Source organism: Chlorocebus sabaeus, chromosome 3 (genome assembly GCF_047675955.1).
Source record: "Chlorocebus sabaeus isolate Y175 chromosome 3, mChlSab1.0.hap1, whole genome shotgun sequence".
NCBI lineage: Eukaryota > Metazoa > Chordata > Mammalia > Primates > Cercopithecidae > Chlorocebus > Chlorocebus sabaeus.
Window position 1 is genome coordinate 4,996,961 of NC_132906.1, and position 15,938 is coordinate 5,012,898.

At 39.6% G+C, this 15,938-nt stretch overlaps 1 protein-coding gene across 3 annotated transcripts in view; it reads left to right on the plus strand.

Annotated features, from left to right (window-relative positions):
* Positions 1–15,938, plus strand: part of ATP8A2 (ATPase phospholipid transporting 8A2) — a 636,199-nt gene that overhangs the window by 177,503 nt on the left and 442,758 nt on the right. For all 3 annotated transcript variants that reach the window (XM_008021766.3, XM_037986897.2, XM_037986898.2), the window contains 4 exons: positions 429–506; positions 4,427–4,515; positions 5,232–5,276; positions 9,488–9,563. In XM_008021766.3, the coding sequence (XP_008019957.3) occupies positions 429–506; positions 4,427–4,515; positions 5,232–5,276; positions 9,488–9,563 (288 nt within the window). The remainder of the gene's footprint in view (positions 1–428; positions 507–4,426; positions 4,516–5,231; positions 5,277–9,487; positions 9,564–15,938) is intronic.

Genomic DNA, 15,938 nt, shown 5'->3' on the forward strand with positions numbered 1-15,938 from the left:
CTTTTTTTTTTTTTTTTGAGACGGAGTCTCACTCTATCACCTAGGCTGGATTGCAGTGGCACTTTCTCGGCTTATTGAAAGCGCTGCCTCCCGAGGTCACACCATTATCCTGCCTCAGCCTCCTGAGTAGCTGGGACTACAGGCTCCACCATGCCTGGCTACTTTTTTTGTATTTTTTTAGTAGAGACAGGGTTTCACTGTGTTAGCCAGGATGGTCTTCATCTCCTGACCTCGTGATCCGCCGGCCTTGGCCTCCCAAAGTGCTGGGATTACAGGCGTGAGCCACTGCCCTCGGCCAAAATTAGCATTTCTATTAAAATAAAAGTGTTTTAAATTACCCATTCTTAGCTTTTTTTCTGTGTTCATCTGAATGAAGGATTAATGGTATATATTTTCTGAAATCCTGTCTCTTGTTCTCTCTCTCTCAGGACACAGATATGTATTATATAGGAAACGACACTCCTGCCATGGCTAGGACATCAAACCTTAATGAAGAGCTTGGGCAGGTGAAAAAGCCTCTTTGGGAATTTTGGGAATGGTGACATGAGCATGAGGGGACATGAGTGTTGGCAGAAGAACCGTGGAGAGATTTTGCAAACATGCCTCTCCATGAACATGGCTAGAACATCTGAAGAGCTATATAATACTTTTGACTGTGCCATTAGATATAAGCGTCACTTGGTTTTGTCTTGCTTCTTGAGACACAGCCATATCGTATTACCCAGAAGTAACCTGCAAAAAAAAAAAAAAAAAAAAAAAAAGTAATGTAAAAAATACAGTGCAACATCATTTGGAACTCTTAAAACAGTATTATCAGGAGCAAATGACAGGGAAAATGATGGCTAAGATACTCAGATATTGAGTAACCCTCAAAACGTGTTGGGGCCAATTTAAAGGACATGCATTTCTCGCATGTTCTGGATTTTGTCTCTGGAATATTCTAGGGAACGGTATCTTTTGCACCTTTACCCCTGAACTCCTCTTGCCTTTACTAAGTTATGCTTTGCATTATGTCTGTGTCTGACATTGAAATTCCTGTAAGGAATAACCTCTTTTTAAATGTTTTAATTTAATTTAATTTCTTTTTTCAACTTTTATTTTAGATTCAGAGGGTACCTGTGCAGGTTTTTTATGTGGGTGTATTATGTGATGCTGAGGTTTGGAGTATGAATGATACCATAACTCAGATACCTGAGCCTAGTACCCAACAGTTTTTCAACGCTTTCCCCCAAACCCGTCTAGTAGTCCCAGTGTTTGTTGTTCCCATATTTATGTCCTTGACTATGCAATGTTCAGCTCCCACTTAGTAAGTGAGAACATGCGGTATTTGGCTTTCTGTTCTTGCATTAATTCACTTAAGATAATGGCCTCCAGCTCCATGCATGTTGCTGCAAAGAACATGATTCTTTTTTTTTTTTTTTTGGCTGTGTATTCCGTGGTGTATATGTACCACATTTTCTTTATCCAATCCACTGTTGATGGGCATCTGGGTTGAGTCCATGTCTTTGCTATTGTGAATAGTGCTGTGATAAACATGTGTCTTTTTGGTAGAACGATTTGTTTTCTTTTGGATATATATCCAGTAACAGGATTGCAGGTCAAACGGCAGTTCTGTATTAAGTTCCTTGAGAAATCTGCACACTGCTTTCCACAGTGGCTGAACTAATTTACACTCCCACCAATAGTGGATAAGTGTTCCCTTTTCCGTGCAGCATTGCCAGCGTCTGTTGTTTTTTGACTTTTTAATGATACCCATTCTGACTGGTGTGAGATGGTATCTCATTGTGGTTTTGAATTGCACTTCTCTGATGATTAGTGATGTGGAGCATTTTTTCATATGTTTTTTGGCCGCTTGTATGTTTACTTTGGAGAATGTCTGTTCGTGTCTTTTGCTCATTTTTTTAATGGGGTTGTTTGGTTTTTGCTTGTTCAATTGTTTAAGTTTCTTATAGATTCTGGATGTGAGACCTTTGTTAGATGCATGGTTTGCAAATATTTTCTCCCATTCTGTAGGTTGTCTGTTTACTCTGTTGGTAATTTCTTTTGTTGTCCAGAAGCTCTTTAGTTTAATTAGGTCCTACTTGTTGATTTTTGAGGACTAACCTCTTTTGAATGCCTTGCCGTTAAAGATTTTGGTTTCATTTCATACACCCTATTCAAACCCACCAGGAACCCTAAGGGGAGGGTGCTATACCTTCATTTTATAGAGAAGGAAAGGAGTAACTTATCAAAGGACACCTGGTTATTCAGTGTCAGGTTGGGGACTTCAGGTTGTCTGTAGAGATCTGGCCTTCCCAAGCTTCCCTGCCTGGTGAAGGAACATTACCATGTTCCATCTCCCCTGCTCCTCAGTGTCCCTTTGTGAAAATGCAGGAGATGTGGCTTATCCATCTGAGGTTTAGAAAAACTCCCTTATGGAGGTAGGCTTGCTTTCTTCGTTTCTCTTTCCTCAAGGATAGGGTGAATTCTGTGGTGGTTTTTGTGTATCATTTTTGAGTTTATTGCCAGAAAACTGAGGCTCAAATTCGTAGATTAAAATAGACCTTTGTAGACAAAAAAAGCGGGTGATTGTTTCTTTGATATAATTTTCCAAACCTACTTAATATTTGCTTTGTCTTTCCTTAAATTGTGTATATTCTATGAGTGCTCTTAAATTCTTAGTATAATAGGATGGATTGTTATTACAGAGAATGTCCTTGGCACAGAGCACAAATCCTGCCACTGCCTTTGGGGCTCTGGTCACATAGGGCTGGGTACAGCACCCAGAGCAGGCCTTGGACCTTGGGCTTTCAATCCTCATTTTTTTTTTTTCTTATGTTCTCTCATTCTAGAATGGTTTTGTCATTTCCTTTATCTGTTGGTAAAATCCTCCTCCTATAAGAATCAGTGAGTTCTTGGTGCATATCAGGCTAAATTTGCCTCCTCTTTGAACTCTTCTCCAGTTTTCCGGGCTTGGTTAGTCTGTCTTCTATGTTCCCATAACAGTCTTTCCAAACATAAATACAGTAAAATAAGGGGTGTGAGTGATGTAGTGTCCATTTCTCTCTGGAGACTTTGTGAGGGTGTGGGTGTGCCCTAGAAAAGGTCTTTGGTTGCCTTTGTTAGTTTAGCACAGGGCACAGTATATAATTGTCTGCAGGTGTCATCGAACTGGACCTGAATAATTCAAGGATTGAAAGTACCCATGGGTGCTTCAGTAATTCATGCTAATTGAGGATATGGGGAACGTTTGCATGGGGAAGAAGTTTTGAGTTGGTACTTTAAGGACAAGTTAAAATTTAGCAGGCAAAGTGATAGCAAATCTTGATAAGCCCTTATTATAAAATGTTCATTTTTAATTGTTTTTTTTTTTTTTTGAGACCAAGTTTTGCTCTTGTCGCCCAGGCTGGAGTGCAAGATTTGTTTATATCGTGATCTTAGCTCACTGCAACCTCTGCCTCCTGGGTTCAAGTGATTCTTCTGCCTCAGCCTCCTGAGTGGCCGGGATTGCAGGCACCTGCCACCATGCCCGGCTAATTTTTTTCATATTTTTAGTAGAGATGATGTTTTACCATGTTGGCCAGGCTGGTCTCAAACTCCTGACCTCAGGTGATCCACCTGCCTTGGCGTTCCAAAGTGCTGGGATTACAGGTGTGAGCCACTGCACCTGGCCTTTAATTTTTTTATATGATATTTTAATTTTCTTAAGAATGCAGAAAGAATCCCTGCTTACTAAAAGGCTGATTCTACTAAATTTTCCATACCCCTAGACTTACTGCATGTAAAAATGTGTTTAAAGTATAAATTACCCCTAGGGTACTAATATTATATTTAGAGGTAGTATTTGACTTCTTTAGGAGCTTGACTACTTGAAGTCCCTTTGATCGTTTTCAAAAAACTTCCCAGTGTATTTGTCTATATTGTATCATTAAGAAAAATTACTGAGTAAGCAATTCATGTAATCAGTCCCTCTTCTATACAACAGTAAAACACTGCTTCCCTAGGCCAGTTCTCTGGGATCTCTGGAAGGTATCTAGCACTTAGCAAGTCCTGGCGCCTCTTTGGAAGACTACTGAGAAACCAGAGATTCCTCCGGAGGCAATTCTGTTAATTCCTCTCCCTTGCTAATCCATGACTTCATTTCTCAAATGTGACGTGTAGAGTGATAGTGCATATCAACCAGTAGCACATCATTCAGTCAGAGCTCTTACTGCAGCTCTGTCTGCACATTTCGGTACACTTTGACTATATAATTAGTTATGGAAGAAGGTTTGTTAAGTGGTCTAAACATTAAAGTATTAATATATTTTTTGTTATTAATTTGCTTGCTTTAAGGAAATCTACCCATTTCATACAGGTTTTGAAAAACATAGAAGGGAAGACCTCATTTGTTGATCTTTGCATCTCAGTACTTCCTGATGTATATTTCTTTTATTCTTTGGTTTAGGTGAAATATCTCTTTTCTGACAAGACTGGAACACTTACGTGCAATATCATGAACTTCAAGAAGTGCAGCATTGCCGGAGTAACCTATGGGTCAGTGTTTATCACTTACTGAAAATTTACTTGTATTCTTTCAAGAAAGTAAGTTTATTTTTAGCTACTTAGTCAAATATCTTGACTTTCTGATGTTTTGAAAGGATAAAGATCCTTTCAAAATAAAAAAAGAAAACTAAATCCTTTACAATAGATTTAGATATGTAGTTACTATGGAATGCGTTTATAGCTGAATGGATCCCAAATTAAACTCTGAACAGTTAAAACATGGTTTATTTCTGACTGGGCGCAGTGGCTCACACCTGTAATCCCAGCACTCTGGGAGGCCGAGGCAGGTGGATTGTCTGAGGTTGGAAGTTCGAGATCAGCCTGGCTAACATGATGAAACCCTGTCTCTACTAAAAATACAATATTAGCTGGGCATCATTGCGTGCACCTGTAATCCCAGCTACTCGGGAGTCTGAGGCAGGAGAATCGCTTGAACTCGGGAGGCAGGGGTTGCAGTGAGCTGGAATTGCACCACTGCACTTCAGCCTGGGTGACAGAGTGAGACTCCATCTCAAAGCAAACAAACAACAACAACAACAACAACAAAAGTGGTTTATTTCTGCAAATATTAACTTGGTAAGAAGTCCCTGAGGATCTGTAAGTTTGTATATCTAATCTAAGAATTATACATTTACTCAGGTTTTGATCAGAATGTCTGTCTTTTGATCACAGTTTTGTGACCACTCTGTTTTCCCTTTCTTTGGCAGTCACTTCCCAGAATTGGCAAGAGAGCCATCCTCAGATGACTTCTGGTAAGTAGATTCTAGCACTTCTTGACACTTTAGTGGAAAAGCCTTTGGAGTAATTTTTATTTATTTATTTACATTTTTAGAGACAGCCTCACTCTATTGCGCAGGATGGAGTGCAGTGATACAGTCATAGCTCACTGTAGTCGTGAACTCCTGGGTTCAAGTGGTCCTCCTGCCTCAGCCTCCTGCGTAACTAAAACTACAGGCAGGCGCCACCGTGCCTGACTAATTTTGTAATTTTTTGTAGAAATGAGGTCTCACTATGTTGCCCAGGCTGGTCTCAAACTCCTGGCCTCAAGCTGTCCTCCCGCTGTGTCTTCCCAACATGCTGGGATTACACGTGTGAGAAACCAGGCTCGCCCTGGAATAATTTTATTAGCATTTCTCACCTGCCTATTTTTTTATGTAAATAAAAGTTGCATATATGTTATTTTGAAAGAAAACCAGATAAAATTTAAGGATGAACATGGTTTGAAAAGTCTGGGGATACTACAGGACTTTCACCAAAAAATCGACTGCCCTTGGTTCAGTACTTCCCACTCGCTCCCTATTCCCCGGAGGCAGTCAACCTCAGTGCTTTTGCTTTTTTAAAAATTTTATTTTTATATTTCAAGGTAATGTTTATATTAATTTTTAAATTAAAGACATTTAGGCTGGGCGCAGTGGCTCACACTTGTAATCCCAGCACTTTGGGAGGCCAAGGCAGGCAGATCACTTGAGGTCAGGAGTTCCAAACATGATGAAACCCTGTCTCTACTAAAAATTACAAAAATTAGCCGGGTATGGTGGTGGGCACCTGTAATCCTAGTTACTCAGGAGGCTAAGGCAGGAGAACCAGTTGCTCAGGAGGCAGAGGTTGCAGTGAGCCAAGATCGTGCCACTGCACTCCAGCCTGAGTGTCAGAGCGAGATTCTGTCTCAAAAAAAAAAAAAAAAAGACAAAGAAATTAAAAACGTTTAGACATTGTTCTACTTTTTATGGTGGATGGTGAGAGTTTATCTCCTACTCTTGCTCCGCCCCCTTTGGAAGCATTTCAGATTTTCTGTACCTCCTCAGGCATATGCCATTTCAACCATGAAGCTTTGGGCGGATTTTTAAATTTTTCCTTTTTTTTAAGATGGAGTCTCGCTCTGTCACCCAGGCTGGAGTGCAGTGGCGTGATCTCAGCTCACTGCAAGCTCTGCCTCCTGGGTTCACACCATTCTCCTGCCTCAGCCTCCTGAGTAGCTGGTACTACAGGCGCCCGCCACCACACCCGGCTAATTTTTTGTATTTTTAGTAGAAACGGGGTTTCACCGTGTTAGCCAGAATGGTCTTGATCTCCTGACCTCGTGATCTGCCCCGCTTGGCCTCCCAAAGTGAATTTTTTCCATTATTTTGGACATTCAGTGGACCACTAGTGAGCCATTTCTGTCTCTGAATTTCCTCTTCTTGATTCTCAGCAGTGTCTTTGTATTATTTCTATGATAATTTTCCTCCTCTCCAGCTTCCCTGATCCCTCTGCATCTCTTGATAGTGAGATATTGAATCTCTTGGGTTGATCCTCCAATTTTGTTATCATTCTCTCTCATTTTCCATATTTTTTTTGTTTTACTTCCTGGTATTTTTTTCACCTTAATCTTCTATCCTTTGTCATGAGTTTTTCGTATGATCTCACTTTCAGTTTTTGAAAGCATTCCCTTAACGTTGCTTTTGCATTCCGTGTTTTCTCTGCTCTCCTCTCCTACCCTCCCTACCGCTCACCCGTGGTGTTTTGATTTATTTTCTATAGGCTTTCTTCAAAAACCTGGTGATCATTAGCTGTGTGCTCAGATATTTTTATTTCTTTTTGTGTAAAATATGTGTAACATAATATTTATCATTTGACTCTTTCAAATGTACAATTCAGTTGCACTAAATATATTCATAGTGTTTTGCAGCCATCCGCATCATTCATTTCTAGAACTTTTTCATCTGAAACCCTATCTATTCAACAAAAATTCTTCATTGCTGCCTGCCTCCAGACCCTAGTAACTACCACTCTGTTTTCTGTCTCTATGATTTTGCCTGTTCTAGGTACCTCATGCAAGTGAAATTGTACAGTATTTGTGTTTTTGTGTTTGGCGTATTTCCCTTAGCATGTCTTTAGGGTTCATCCATGTTGTAGAATGTGTCAGAATCTTTTCCCTTTGGAAGGCTGAGTAATGTTCGATTGCATGTATATACCACGTGTTGTTTATCCCGTCATCTGTTCATGGGCATTTGTGTTGCTTCCACCTTTTGGCTACTGTGAATAATGCTGCTGTGAACATTGACATACAGGTATCTGTTTCAGTCCCCCCTTTCCATTCTTGGGGGTATATACCTAAACATGGAATTACTGGGTCATATGGTAATTCTGTGTTTAACTTTTTGAGGAAAAACCTTGCTATTTTCCATAGCAGAGCCACCATTTGACATTCCTGCCAGCAGTGCACAAGGGTTTCACTTTCTCCACATCCTTGCCAACGCTTGTGATTTTTCAGGTTTTGTTTGTTTTGTAATAGCCATCCTAATGGGTATGAAGTGGTACCTTATTGTAGTTTTGATTCCTGTTTCCCTTATAAAGAGTGATGCTGTCTGTCTGCATGTGTTTTAAAGCTTATACACAAGAAACCTGATTGCTAGGGCTGTGTGTGGAGTGGGGACCCTGTGGTTGATGACTGATGGCCTTCCCGGAGAATGATCAGCCAGGACCCATGATTGTATTAAGGGATCCCTGGATGTCAGTGTCTGTGGGTCTTTCTTGTCAGCCGGTCAGCTTTCTTTTCATAAAAAGAACTTTCTAGTTTCCTGCCAAGGGCTATACATTTGGTCTAACTGTTTTGGAAGCTGTGTGGAGGCAGCGGGCCAGTGATTGTACCTTTCAACATATATAGAATTTCATTTAAAACACTGTTTTGGGAGGTTGCCCCAGCCTATCCACATGTGTGCGTGTGTGCCCAGTGTCCCTGGGCTCAGGACTACTCTGGTTTAATTTCTGTAAAAGATAAACCTTTTTTTTTTTTCTGGCTGTGGAAGATTCAGTTGTCTGGCTGCATGGGATGTGAGAGGATTCTTGAAGTGTTTCACAAGTGGACGTGGAAGCTGTGCTGTCTTCCTCCTTCCCTGTACCTCACAGGTGCCTTGTACTGCCATTTGTTCCACCTTCCCAGCACTCCGTTGAGGACATCAGCGTGCATTATAGGTGCTCCCCTTTGCGAGCTGTTGGTTGCTGTTTTCTGTACTGTACCACACTCTGATACCTATTTCGAGTTAAGACTGACATACACTCTGCTGTCGTGTCTTCTTTCATTGTCTTTGTCTTGACAATGATGAAATTTCAGGAGGGGGCCAGATGCAGTGGCTCATGCCTGTAATCCCAGCACTTTGGGAGGCCGAGGCAGGTGGATCACATGAGGTCAGGAGTTTGAAACCAGCCTGACCAACATGGCAAAACCCTGTCTCTACTAAAAATACAAAATTAGCCAGGTGTGATGGTGGGCATCTGTAATCCTGGCTACTTGGGGGACTGAGGCAGGAGAATTGCTTGAACGTGCAAGGTGAAGGTTGCGGTGAGCCGAGATTACGCCATTGCACTCCAGCCTGGGCAACAAGAGTGAAACTTCATCACAATAAATAAATAAATAAATAAATAAATAAATAAATATTTTTTAAAAATTCAGGAGGGAGTGGAGATAAATGAATATACAGTTGGTTCTTCACATTTTCTTCAGTGTGATAGCTCACAGCCATCATATCGTTTCCTTTCTTGTAATTATTTGTTGTCTTCCGTCTCCTACATATAAGCTCTGGCCATAAATGGTTGCATGTATACAGTGCAATACTTCGTCTTGTTTTATTTGCTTTGAGCAGACACTCTTGGAAGTTCTCTCTGGTAGAAGTGACTCAGGGGCCAACTGAAATGACAGTCATAGTCTTGATCCCTGGCTTCTGTTTCTTCTCCTTGTAACTATTGTTCCTCGTAACTGTTGCTCTTTACAATAACTCGTGAAATATTTTATTTATAGTAAACTCCAGGATTAATTGTTTTGAGGTTTAAAATAATAATACAGAATTCAAAGCCTTTGAAAGTTTAATGTGAATTCCTACAGGACTTTAGATATGGTTCTTCTGGAAGGCAGATTCTTTCCAGGTTTGGGTTAACTTAACAGAAACTTTTGAATCGGATACATTTTCTCTGTTCTCTCTTATAGTCGGATGCCTCCTCCCTGTAGTGATTCCTGTGACTTTGATGACCCCAGGCTGTTGAAGAACATTGAGGATCGCCATGTAAGTGCTCTGTTTTACTTTGAAGACAGCAAACAGCTTACTATGCACCTTTCTTATAGATATGCGTGTAGTATTTTGCAAGTTGCAGTTTTAGAGGTCGGGAAAAGTCTCAATTTGATGGTGTGAGTCCTTCTGAGAAGTGATCTGAGATGCTTTGTGGTGAACACTGTGCATGAATTAGTGTATTTAAATACATGATGACTTTGTAAAGTAGCACACCAAGATCAAGACAAGTCTTACCACAGAATTCTGTAACAGTTCCAATTGCTGTTGCTTTGTAAGATTTCTGCAGTACTATTTCGTCACAGTTGTGAATCTAAGAGGCCAAGTGTAATTGCATATCCTTTGACTAGGATACTTTAGGAAACAAAAGTAAGATCTATATAATAACAGGTAGCATTTATTGCCTTCTACTGTGTGCCAGGCAACTAACGTATATTTCCTTCAACATTTTAGTCAACATCTGAATCACATCTGGGAGGTGACAAGGAAGTTAAATAAGAGATTAAATTGGCAAATAGTTGCCCAGCACATAAATGTAGAAATGAGCCTTAAACCTCAGTCTGTTAGATTTTTAACTATGACATCACACCACTTCAAATCAGTATTAACTCAGAATCACATCAATTCACTGTTATTTATTTATGTATGTATTTTTAATTTTTCTATAAGTTATTGGGGAACAGGTGGTATTTGGTTACATGAGTAAGTTCTTTAGTGGTGATTGGTGAGATTTTGGTGCACCCATCACCTGAGCAGTGTGCACTGAACCCAATTTGTAGCCTTTTATCCCTCGCCTCCCTCTCACCCTTCCCCCAAAGTCCCCATAGTCCACTGTGTCATTCTTATGCCTTTGCGTCCTCATAGCTTAGCTCCCACATATCAGTGAGAACTTACGATGTTTGGTTTTCCATTCTTGAGTTACTTCACTTAGAGTAATAGTCTCCAGTCTCATCCAGGTCACTGCAGATGCTGTTAATTTGTTCCTTTCTATGGCTAAGAGGTATTCCATCATCTCTCTCTATATGTATATATACATGTGTATGTATTATATATGTATATTTCGCAATTTCTTTATCCACTCGTTGATTGATGGGCGTTTGGGTTGGTTCCACAATACACAGTTGTGAATTTTACTGCTATAAACGTGTGCAAGTATTTTTTCCTCTGGGAAGATACCTAGTAGTGGGATTGCTGGATCGAATGGTAGTTCTACTTTTAGTTCTTTAAGGAATATTCACACTGTTTTCCATAGTGGCTGTTCTAGTTTACACTCCCACCTGCGGTGGAGAAGTGTTTCCTGATCACCACATCCATGCCAACATCTACTGTTTTTGAGTTTTTCATTATGGCCATTCTTACAGGAGTGAGGTGGTGTCGCATTGTGGTTTTGATTTGCATTTCCCTGATCATTAGCAATGCTGAGCATTTTGTCATATGTTTGTTGGCCATTTGTATATCTTCTTTTAAGAATTGTCTATTCATTTTCTTAGCCCACTTTTTGATGGGATTGTTAGTCTTTTTTTCTTACTAATTTGTTTGAGTTTGTTGTAGTTTCTGGATATTAGTCCTTTGTCAGATGTATAGATTGTGAAGATTTTCTCCCACTCTGTGGGTTGTCTGTTTACTCTGCTGACTGTTCCTTTTGCTGTGCAAAAACTCTTTAGTTTAATTAGGTCCCAGCTGTTTATCTTTGTTTTTATTGCATTTACTTTGGGATTCTTGGTCATGAAATTCTTGCCTAAGCCAATGTCTAGAAGGGTAATTCACTGTTATTTTAAAGGCTACTCTGAAAAATGCCAACTTAGAAAATTATTCACTGATCAAAGCACTTCACAACTAGTTAAGTCAGTATAAATTAGATATCATATTATTTTTTTTTCTGAAAAATGTCTAGATTTAAAATTAGGTAAACATGAGCAAAATTAAAACTTTATCTTTCCAAATTTCTGAAATTTTAAGAGACAGATATATTTAAGATTTTTCTAAGTTTTCATGAGGAAATCCTACTTTCCTCTATCACAGTTAGTACCCATTTGTTGCCAGCACTTCTGAAATGTGGGTGTATATGGCTCGCACACCCACAGGCTGTGATGCTGCTATCCCCACTGAGTTCTTGGTGAGGCTGGTGAAGTGGTCCAAGCCCACAGAGGATGCTGCTGGAGTCTATGTTCTGTTTCAGTCACAGACAGCTACAGAATCGTTTCTTGGATTCTGATCTTAGAGGTAGATCCAGCTACTAGGCTAGAGGTTCTCCAAGCAGAAGAGTGGTGCCTCTGAAGAATCGTCTCTGCAGGAAGGTGTTTTTAATCAAAGATGTCAAAGAAACAAGTGTACTTTGAGCACTCGAGAGGAAACAAGTGTTTTCAAATAGTGTTCAGGTCAAGGGTAACCACACAGGTGGGCAGCTGAATATATCTGTTCAAGTTGGGATGGTGAATGGAAAAGGAGAAAGTGGAAGGGTGACATAGGAGCTCTGGAGACTGTTCTTGGTCCAGTTTCATGAGTTTGCTTTCCTAGATCAACAAGGAGAAAGTAGCAAAGGAAATAAGATGAGCACAGTGTACGGAACATCACAGAATTCCAGTACTGGGCTAGGAATAGCAGCAAACTGTTGGATCCCCATTTACATCAGAGACTCATTTATTTATTCACTCATTTCGCAAACAGTTTAAGGACCTCATTTATATGAAACACCTTGCTGTCGGTACTAGGGGAAGAGATGAATTAAAAATACCCAAGGGATTCCTGTTCACTGGGGAAGCAGACGTGGGAAATTCTTAGGAGTCATAATACGCTTTTGCAGGATAGGTAAGGTGCAACTAAGGAGGTGATTTTGGTTTGTGTAGACAGAGAGGAATCCCATTCTCTTTGGTGAGTGTCATGGCTACCATAACTGTTGACATGTGAGCAGTGTGACCACCCACACAGAATGGTATTTGCACTGACATAAAGGTGGGATGCCATAGAAACCCAGTGGCCTGGGGCAAATCTTTACTTGGAAAAGAGCTTCTTTGGGGACCCCCTACATGCTTCTGGGATCCTAGTGTGTGAAAGATTTCAATGCTTGGCTCAGTTAATTTCTGACTCTCATGGTGTTCTCTCCAAAGCTGGCCTGGGACTAGTGTTCTGGGTCCCTGTGAGGTTTTGGGGTTTTGACTGTCTATCCCACACTCTTTGTGAGCTTGTCCTCTGTTGATGTTTGAATGGAGATCTGAGCACAGATAATACCTCTCCCATTGCCTTCCCCTGCCCACTGCTTTTTTCCTGACTCCTCCTTGGTGGCCATGGTGAGTGGAAAGCGCTTTAGGAAGAAATCCTACTGTTTATATAAGTTAGTGATCTTTCTTCTTCTTTCCTTTCCTCCTCGTCGTCTGTCCTCCTGAGCCAAATTTCCTTTTAGTTTAGTGGAAAAGCCATTGAGAGAAGGGACAGGTGCAACCCCTGTGAAAAGGAAGCCCTGCCTTGGGGACTTTATGATGACCATCCAAACACCGAGACTTCAAGGGCATTTTAATAATCTGGATACTCATAGAGTTTCAGTACAGGCATAATGAGGAATTGATTGATTGGTTTGGGAATTTATTTTCTAATTTTTAGTAAAAGCCTCCTAGCCTATGTGTACCATTTTTAAGCTTTCTTGGATCCTTGAGGCCTTCTGAGGTACTCTTCATCTTAGCTACTGTGTTAACTAAACTCTTTGACATTTAACTTCTAGCTCCACCGTAAAAATGAAGACCACAGAATAGGCTCCAATATTTTTCTTTGGGGAGATGTGGGATTGAATTAAATGTACCCATTGGATGTTTTTAAGCAGTTTAAAACCAGGGCCTATTAGATTACTTGTTCATTTTGCGAAAATATGTTTGTGGAGAGGGAAGAAGTATTTGAGGATTTGCGGCTGCACATGCCCCACGTTCTCGTCTATATTGTCTTGGGACTATTGACTAAAATTAAAGCATTTGGTCCAAGAAAACCCTTACTTTCCTCCCAAGGGAATACTTGCATTTGCTACAGAATTTTCTCTTTTCCTATATCATCATTTCAAATTTTCTGGGTCCTTTAGGACTGTGTTAAGCTTTGTGTGAGCTGATAGCCAAGATGGAATTTGGCTCTTAGAGAATCAACCTGTGAGAAATTTCGGGGGACAGTTTATGCAACCCCCTGCTTACATTGCTAACCCAGTGTGTGGGATAAATTTCCAAAGGTTCACCAAGGAAGAAGATATAATTTTCTGTTGAATCATTATGCCTAAGACTTCTGAGCTTGAGTCTTCAAGAAGAAATCATTTATATATGTATATGATTTGGATAATTTGTAGCTGCAATTTCGCTTGCAAAACAATTTAGACATGTATCATTTTCTGCTATTTTAAATTCACCAAATAAATAGAAAATATTCATTTCTAGATACATGGCATTTTGTACATATTATAAGCTGTTAACTAAAGGAAAAATATTGTATGATTCTGTTTCTATGAGGTACATACAATAGGCAAATTCATAGACACAAAAACAAGATAGCGGTTACTGGGGGGTAGAGAGAAGAGAGAATGGAGAGTTATTGTTTAATGGGTATAGAGTTTCTGCTGGGGAAGATGAAGTTTTGTTTATAGATAGTGGTGATGGCTGTGTAGCATTGTTGAATGTATTTAAAATGTAATTGAATTTTATACTTACAAATGGTTAAATGATAGATATTACATGTATAGTTTACCACAATACAAATTTTTAACATCTAAGAAGATACACACACACAATCACACACACACACACACACACACACACACGAATATAAGCATTCATAGGCTTCAGATTAATTTTGTCTCTTCTCCCTAATTTATTATAGAATGCAATAGGAAGAAAACCAATGATAGGTTAATTTTATTTTAGGATTAAAAAAAATCTTCGTGGATTTTGTCTGGCTTACCATTAGAGGTAGAAGACTCTTCATGTGTGCAATTCTTTATAACTCTTAGAAAATATTTCACTACTAGGTTTACTTATTTGTAAAATCTAAGACCCTTTTTATGTTGTTTCATTATGGGACAAGGTTATGTTCAGGATTGGATAGTTCTCTGGTACAGGGGAAGGCAACCTTGAATTGAAGCTAAATTCTCACGGAAAGCGCTTTTGGGGAAAATTTCTTACCATTTTTGCAATGCAGGCCTTGAGGAATGTGTAAATTCCTTAAGCTCATGACTTCACTGAACTATAATTTAATGTGCCTTTTCTTTTCTTGATAAGAAGTAGCCATGTGAATAGTTGTGATTTCATTACATAAAATTCCTCTTAAGTCACATTCATAAGACAGAGAAGAAAGTAAAAGTATTCTTGTGGAAGTCGTCATTCATTTATGACTAAAAAACCATAAAACTATAAAAAGAGGAAGCACATAACTGCTTCCTTCATATGATGATATAAATCGATCTCAATTTTATAGCCAGTTGCCTATTTAAAAGGGATGCATTAGAGACACTGACATTAAAATAACCCCAGGAAAAGGAAGCTTGATTATCACCCCTGCCTTGAACATAATTCTGGAAGTGCTAGCTCATGCAGACAGGTGAAAATGGAAAGTTTGTATATTGGGAGGAAAAGGGAAAACTTCTCATTTGTGGGTGATATAATTGTCGACATTGAAAACCTAGGATAGTCAATGGCAATTCAGAGAACTAGTAGGAGCTCCGGGACAACTGGATATTAACTTACAAAAATCAACGTTTCTGCTTACATCCCAAGAAGAAACTACTGTAAAATGTAATGGAAATAAGATTCCATTCATAATATAAAAGGCAATAGATAAAATGCCTTACACAGTACTTCATGTACAGTGGTCACCAAAATAATTTTTGAGCAAATAAAATAATTAATAGACATATGCTAGGTCTTATATTTAGAATATTTAGAAGCTTTTACTCCATAGGAAGACACACTGTTTTCTTAGATGGGAAGATAGCATTATTTTCCCACTAGTTATAAAAGTGCTCTCATACCAATAACAAAGTATACGTTTTTTCCCAGAGAGAATAGGAGAATTCTATTAAATACATATCCAGGGGAATTCTGGTTTTTGTTACTGTTCAAGAGTAATGGGCGAGAGATGCACTGCTTTACAGGTGTTGAGAGATTATAAACTTAAAGAATGGACACTGCATAGAACAGATATCAGGGAGGGGAATGGGAGCCTGGAGATGGAAGCATCTTCTGTTTATGGGGCCTGAGGTACAGCAGTGAGGGAGGCAGAACACAGGCTTCCGGAGGATCTTGCGGGAGTGAGGCGGAAGCACCTGGGTGAAGCAGAAGCACAGGGGAGGTGGAAGCACTTGGGCAAATGGAAGCACATGGGCAAATGGAAGCACATGGGCAAATGGAA